The sequence below is a fragment of the Talpa europaea genome (assembly GCF_964194135.1).
Source record: "Talpa europaea genome assembly, chromosome: 3".
Classification (NCBI taxonomy): domain Eukaryota; kingdom Metazoa; phylum Chordata; class Mammalia; order Eulipotyphla; family Talpidae; genus Talpa; species Talpa europaea.
The window spans coordinates 41,654,440-41,661,870 of NC_140069.1; the positions used below are offsets into that span (position 1 = coordinate 41,654,440).

General features: G+C 43.4%; 1 protein-coding gene across 1 annotated transcript in view; it reads left to right on the forward strand.

Moving 5' to 3' along the window:
- ZNF704 (zinc finger protein 704) overlaps positions 1–3,231 on the forward strand; it is a gene marked incomplete at both ends in the record, with an annotated part of 185,487 nt that extends 182,256 nt beyond the window's left edge. Inside the window, 2 exons of the mRNA XM_084230414.1 lie at positions 2,335–2,432; positions 3,120–3,231. Coding sequence (XP_084086540.1) covers positions 2,335–2,432; positions 3,120–3,231 — 210 coding nt within the window. The remainder of the gene's footprint in view (positions 1–2,334; positions 2,433–3,119) is intronic.
- Positions 3,232–7,431: the final 4,200 nt, after the last annotated feature.

The following is a 7,431-nucleotide window of genomic DNA, read 5'->3' on the forward strand; positions in this document are numbered from 1 at the left end:
AGGGTATGACCTGAATCTACACCTCCTTCCTCCCACCAAGATCTTAAGACCACTTTGGTACTCTGCTTGCTTGGTGGACTTTGTCATTGCTCTCCCTTTCTTGGGCGTGTCTTCCCCAGAGGCCTCTCAGCACCCTCAATGCATCAATGTGCTTTCCTTCAATCATCCTTTGCTTATTAGCCTAGATCATCTGTGTTGTCCTTGAACATTTGAGGTCTTCATCTTCACACCTTCTGGTTTGCTGTTATACATCCTGCATAAGAATTGGAGGGCAGGGAGGATTCTGCTTCTGGAAGAACCTGCTATTTACCCACATAAAATATGTACACTGAACCCCAAAGTGTTTCTTTGTTCAAAGTCTCTATGTGTCACTCATTCCTGCTAGACCTGACTCTATTAAACTTCAGCAAAAAAAAAAAAAAAAGCAAAGACCAAAAATACAGAATAATTCAGACTCACATGAACAATGGTTTAAAATATTAGGTTTGGGGGCCTCCTTGGTGGCACAGTGGGTTGAGCGCAGCGCTGTGAAGCTGTCCACAGCCTCTGCAGCACAGATTCGATTCCTGGCCGGCTGGGGAGATACCCACATGGCACGGCAGATCTCTCCTATCTCGCCCGCTGCTCCCCTCAGTAGTGTGCTTCGGTCCCTCTGCTTGTTCTGCTCCCCACTTTGTCTCTGGTGAAGTCTGTCATCCTCCCACGCTTCTGGCCTGTACCCCAGTTCTTGTATAAATAAATAAATCTTTAAAATAAAATAAAATATTAGGTTTTGTGTGAAGTTGTACTCCTAAGATTATAGAGTAATGTGAACTAATGCATATCAATACAACTTGAGAAAAATAAAATTTTAATGTAACTTTGGTGTTAAGTTTTTACTGATCTGCTTAATTTTTTTTGAAGTTATTGTCTGGGAAATAACACTGATGTACATTCCTTGATATCAAAAGAAAATAAAAAGTGCTAGTACCTGTATTAGAGAAAACCAACTCTATAATTGGTATATTATAGGGATGTTCCCATTATTGTTCATTGAGAATGGCATTTCCATGTTGGCTTCTAGATAAGTAACTTTTTAGTTTATTAAATGTCTGCTCTTCTGTAAATTGCAAGATCGTATACCTGAGACATCATTTATCTTTTGTTATGAAAATTACTTTTTTTACAGCCTTTGAGAATCCCCGAAGCGGGGGAGATATTTAGTATTATGAGAACAGATGATGCAAAGAAAGTAAGTAAGAAATGGAGGTGAGGAGCCCGCCCATTATGATGGAGAGGCAGCGGGGTGAGGAGGTTAAACATGTGCTCTACCATCCGGCCAAGCAGCGATGCAGCCCTGGCCCTGCCACTACAGTTCTAGGGCCTTAGGCAAGTTATTTAACCTCCCAGTACCTTGGTTTCCTCACCTATGAAGTGGGAACAACAGCACTGATCACATGGGGTCATGGTGAAAATTAAAGCTGTAGTCAACAAACCCAGTACGTAGAGAATGCTCAGCAGGTATTAGACTATGAAAGATGACATCCTTTTCAGTTTGCTTCTGCTCTTTGCTTCTTGTCTTTATTCCTGTTTGGACACCAGAGTTCGTTGTGTAAGTGTCTTAAGCAAGAAGACTTACCATTCACTTACTGACTGTGAACAGTCTCATAGAGCAAACTGAAGGCTATGGCCCACCTTCTGTCACGGCCACTGCCTAAGTCTAATTTAAAGAAACTCTTAATTGCTTTAGGTTATTTTTCTTCTTTAAAAAATTGGTCATGAGTCGAGTTAGGAATGTAAAGTTTAAATTTTTTTTTAAAAGATTTATTTATTTATGCATACACGAACTTGGATACAGGCCTGAGGTGTGGGGGGTGAGAGGATTCACCAGAGACAGACTGGGAAACAGAACAGGCAGACTGCCTGAAATACACTGCTGAGGGGAGCAGCAGGCTAGACAGAAGAGGTCTGCCTGCGCCATGTGGGTAGCTCCCTGGCCAGAGGTCAAACTCTTGTTGCAGAGGCTGTGGAGAGCTTCAAAGTGCTGTGCTTACCACCAGGCAGGCCCTAAAGTTTAAAATTTTATTCAAGTGAAACTGTGTTACTGTGGCAACTTGGAATGCATAGCTGTGAGGAAGTGCAGATTTTCAAGTTTTAATTTCTGTCGGGTCTTTTCTGTTCGGGGATGCATTCAAGTTCTACTGTGAGCACACTTCAGTTAACGTATGTTTCTCTGCGAAGGATGCACGTCATCTCTATGCCTGACGGTCAAGTACAACTACCTATGTGGGCAAAAGCAAAATAAATGCATGGTGAGAAGCTGCCCCATCAACTTTGTTTCCATATACTCCCCAGGTGTCGCCAACACATAATCATGCGGTGGGCACAGGTGAGCAGAGACAGCACACCCACACCGTCTTGTCCTCCCCACCCAGAGGGACAGTCAGCCTAAGGTATGCCAACTGGAAACTGTGTGTGCCTCATTTGAAGGAAATTAACTGAAATAGAAGAATAGCAAGGAAAAGAGAAATCACAGATATGACCTTCCATAGTTTCCCCAGAATGGATGAAGCCCCCTTTCTTTTGTCCCCATGGTCTTCTCTTTCCACTATTAATGGACTTTCATTGTTTTGGGGGGCTAACAGCTTGTGGTGCATTTTCTTACAGAATAGGTAATGGTGATCACTGGGTCTGTTTAAAGCCATGTGCATTAACCTCTCTATTAAATGAACTAAAAATTAGAGTTTTTAACAGGGATCAAGGAGGATCTCTCCCAAAATCCCTTCGCCAAAACACTAAAAATTTGAGAAACACGAGAGCACCTGAAAGTACCTATTTAAAAACTTGGAAGAGTAGTGTTCTCTATTGGGAAGTCTTGTGTTGACTTGTTAAGCTCAATATTATAAAGATGACCAAATGGATGTGTCCACATATAGACATACAGAAGCTTGTGAGTTACGGTAGCAAATCATAACCACTTAGTGTGGTGGCCATGGAAACACACAGCTTGTGTCTGAACCTAGAGAACGCCGACTCTTTCTCCTAACTTTTTTCTGGCTCTTTCAAGGGATTTTTGAACCCTCCATAGAACACCCATGGAATTCCTTCTACTGAATACATTTTCCTTATCTGTCCTGCAGGAAGCCCAGGGGAGAGGGCAAGAAGTGCCGGAAGGTCTACGGCATGGAGAATCGAGACATGTGGTGCACCGCCTGCCGCTGGAAGAAGGCCTGCCAGAGGTTCATCGACTGAGAGGCCCCCAGCGGGCAGAGGGGCCATGTCCCCATCACTCCTGTCTGCACCTTCCACTGTGGATTTTGGAAAGAGCTTTCCCTTCTGAGCAAGATATACTTGAAACCCCAGGAAAAGCACTTCCAGGAACCTTGGTGGAATTACAGCAAAAAGAAAGGCTGCCACCCTCACTGCTCTCACTGAGAATCCAACCTAGAGCAGCTATAACTCATTTTTTTCCTTGAGAAGAAAAGTTGACTTTTTTTGCTGTATGTCTAGATCTGAAAACTGGACTTCTGTAGCAACTGAACCAATAAAGCCCATTTTACTTAGAAAGGAGGCATATTTTGATAACCTTTCTGAAAACTGCCATTTCTGAGATTTTTTTTTGGACATTTCAAAGAAGCTACACATTCTTCAGTAGCATTTGTACAGAGAACAGTACCTGCTTTCATTGTGAATAGTCTCTTCCCTGTTTGCCACTGACTTAGAGCAGTACACATCACGAGGTGTTGCCAGAAAGTGCAGCACCCGGGGTATCTTTTTGAGGTCTTTTTTTTTTTTGTTCGTTTGTTCATTTTGTTTTGTTTGGAAGAACGGCCCCAGCTGAACCACGGTAGAGCTGTTAGCTTACAGGGATGGCCTAAACTCAAAAAAGAGATTGACCATGGAAATCACCAGCAGACTTCAGCCCCCAGCTGAGTTCAGGACATCCAGCTGTCACAGTTGGGAAACGTCTAGGAGTCCTTGGATTTTTATAAGAAGCTCCTTCCCAAGAGGCAGCACAGCTGCTTCCCTACCTGCTCCTTCTCTATCTTCCCTACTGCTGAATGCCCTGCTAGCAGTCCACAATCCAATCAGGAACTGGTGCATGTAGCCACCTAGGTAAGCCTCGCTGCTCCTTTCAGAGATGGGAGGCAAACTGCAGCTTGAATCTGTTTGCTGGTGCTTGTCTGACAAGGTTGTGGTCAGGTTCAGGGCCTTCTGGCCTTCCCACGAAACTCTACCACTGACTGATTCCCAAAGAGGTAGAGAATGGCAAAATGTCCCAGCAGGTTTGCTTTAGACAGCTGAGCACGGCCTACGCGTCTCCATCTGTTGAGAAAGTTGTGTGAGGTCAACAAGCCGACATCCATTCTGAGTGCACTTTTATAGGTTTTATGCTTTAGCATGTCTGGGAGATGGGTTAATGAATAATATGGACATTATATGGGTAAATGGAAGGCCCAAACCTTTATTTTTCTTATAAAAATATTGGAGGTATTCGTTAAGAATTCACTCAGAAGGAAACATGCAGAGCACCAAAAGGAAAATGCATGTTGGTATAGGAATCTCTCAATTTAGTAGGACCAGGGCTTGTACTGTGTTCCTTCTAGCCTGGTATGTTTGTTTATTTGTTTTGTGCGTTTATGGTGGCAGTTGTGTCAGGGGAGGGGAGTAGTTGTCAAGCCCTATAAATAAGCTCATTCTCTATCTACCCTATTCCTGAATGCCCTGCTAAAGAGTTCTTTCTCCTATACCTATGCAAAGAAGTAAGAGCACCTTATAGGATGCACTGTGTTGGGACAGGGGGCCTAGGATCAGCCATAGGAATGTTAAATGAAATTGCACAGAGGAGAGTTTAATATATGTTTAGAGACTGTACATACACATTTTTTAAAAGAGCAGAAAGAAGTCATCTAGTAATAACAGATACCCTTTTTTTTTTTATAAATGAGGGAAATAGGTTCTATAGTGTAACATTCACAATCTGTGCATTCATAGAGTTTGCAACTTTATTTTTTCAACTGTCTCCTGACTTTGTAAACATTATTCCTTGAAAGAGATTCTGTTTGCCTCCTTCATTTATTATTTTCTTTAAAAACACTATTGCAAGAGATGAAAGAGCTTCATTTAATTGCACATCGTGGTTACCAATCAGTACTAGGCATAGTGCCAGCTACTATGTATGTTTTGGTACCAACATGGCCATCCAGGAAAGGGCATTTTTTTTAAATGCAGAAATGTATTTGCCTCCCCCTCCCCAGCATGTCTTTTCTCCTCCCCGCTGTCCTGTTGCGCCATCTACTGCTGTGAGCTGATGCTCTGGCCTTGTCCGGAGACCCTGAGCTAGGGCAGATTGCACAGTGACCCCAGTGAGCCCCAGGCCGGGCAAGCACTTGAGCAGGTTTGCCATATACTGAAATGGTGGCCAGGCTTCAGGCCTGGAGCAGAAAGTTTTCTCTTTGGCAAATAAGTCAGTAATCAAAAAGATTGATGATAAGGGGCTACACGTACCATTCCCTCTCCAAGAACTTTGGGAACAAAGGGGGAAGTGATCCTTGAGTGGAGCAGTGCTGGAGCACAACTCTGTGGCTCTGCTTCCAGAGACCTAGCCCGTGAGTAGGTCTGAGTTCCGGCCTGGCTGAGTCAAGCTCAGCTCACTGGCTGCTGGCCAGTGCATAAGTATAAGCAGAAGCATAGATCTATAAGCTTCCCTGGAATTTCTCATCCTTTCTAAAACCTACTTTGTTCACACTCTTATACCTCTCCGACCCACACAAGGACTCCTTTCTGCCTACCAGCCCCGGGGTGCACCTTCCTATCTGACATTCAGGTGCACAGACCCTCACTACTTTCCTGCAAATGCAGACCCTATTCCCTGTACCAAGACATGTAATAACTGGGGGACCACCTTTGCCTGACTGGCCTTGAAGAAAAGGGATTAAACTTCTTGCAAGCTACCCAGAAAGCAAGAATCACAATATACATCCTTTGGTTGTGAAAACTAAAATTTAAAAAAAAAAAAAAAAGAGTAGAGCTATTTTGTTATATTTTGGAACTAAAGGGAGTGCCAAATTAAGCCAGACATTCAATGTATGCCTTCTGTGTGGTACCACATTCTTTTACATCTTCATTTGAGAGGGTAAGAAAGAGGATGGGTGGAAGGGGGATCCCCATGGCATGCGGAACACAACAGCCGGGCCCCATCCACAGAGTGCTCAGAGGCCTGTCTGTGCAAACAGAGTGGCAAAAAAATCGATTCCGGTCCCAAAGTATTTCTGAGTAAGGCATGCTGTCGCCTTTGGCTTTTTATCCCTTGATATTTCTTCCTTCAGCAAAGGTATCTCATCTCTCTCCAAAGAAAGCATGTTGTATATTGAACAGGTAGCTCTCCTAATAGCTGCAAAAAGTGTTCATCAGACAGTAGTTTTAAGCCTTAGTCCTTCCCTGTGGGTATGTGTGCATCCAATTTGTGGTTGGCAATGTGACAACTTGGAGCAAACACCCAAATAGCAAGTGGATCGGGGACAGACAGAAGATACCAGAGAACAGCTCCTATTTATCATGTTGGGGCTCATAGGCCCGTGGTGACTGTCCCTGGGCCAGGGGTGTGGCCTGTCATACGTATCCCTGGTGGGCACAGACCTCTCCCCACCTCATTTCTGGAAAGTGTCATCCCTGGGTTGGTAAAAGCAAGGTGTGGGGGAGGGGATTCTGAGCAGAAATGTGCTTGCTCAGCTGCAAAGTGCCTGCCAGCAGATTCCTGCACTAACAAGGTGCCACTTACCAGGCTATTCCTGGTCCAGGGGACCCAGGTTGCAAATGAAAACTTTCAGAAGGGAATGATGTGTTACAGTTGGACTTTCATAAAACTTCTTAAAGAAATGGTAACATAATTGTATGGGGAATATAACAATAAAATTTATTAAAAAAAAAAAAAAGAAATGGTAACATGTATGTTACAGAAGATTTCTGAAACTGAAATGCCCCCCTCAGATTTCAAGATCACTTGGGTTTCAGTGGGGTCTCTGGTGTCATGCTCAGCCACACTTCTGAAAGTAGCCCTGGGTTCTAAACTAACTGGCACTACTGAATCCACTCCCCCTTCTTCAGTCTTCATTGGAAAACCAGAGGGCAGCATTTGCTTGAGAGTGTTGCAGAGAACACTTTTCAGAGAATATTCAAAGAACAATTCAGAGAAAAGTGGCAAGAATTGTCCAAATAGGAGAGAATACCTTGAGAATAGTAGCAAAATACTGTAAATAATATTCATTTCCTCAGGGAAAATTAAAGGGTATGTGAAAAATAGATCTGGCGGATCCTGAGACTAGAAAGACTTTTATTATCTTTAGAATCTTTTCTAGTCAGAACATTTGTTTTTGTCAATGAGCATGATACCATTTCAAGACCAACTTGTGTGAACTGGACAGTGCCGATTGTTGAGGTATAGAGGGATGC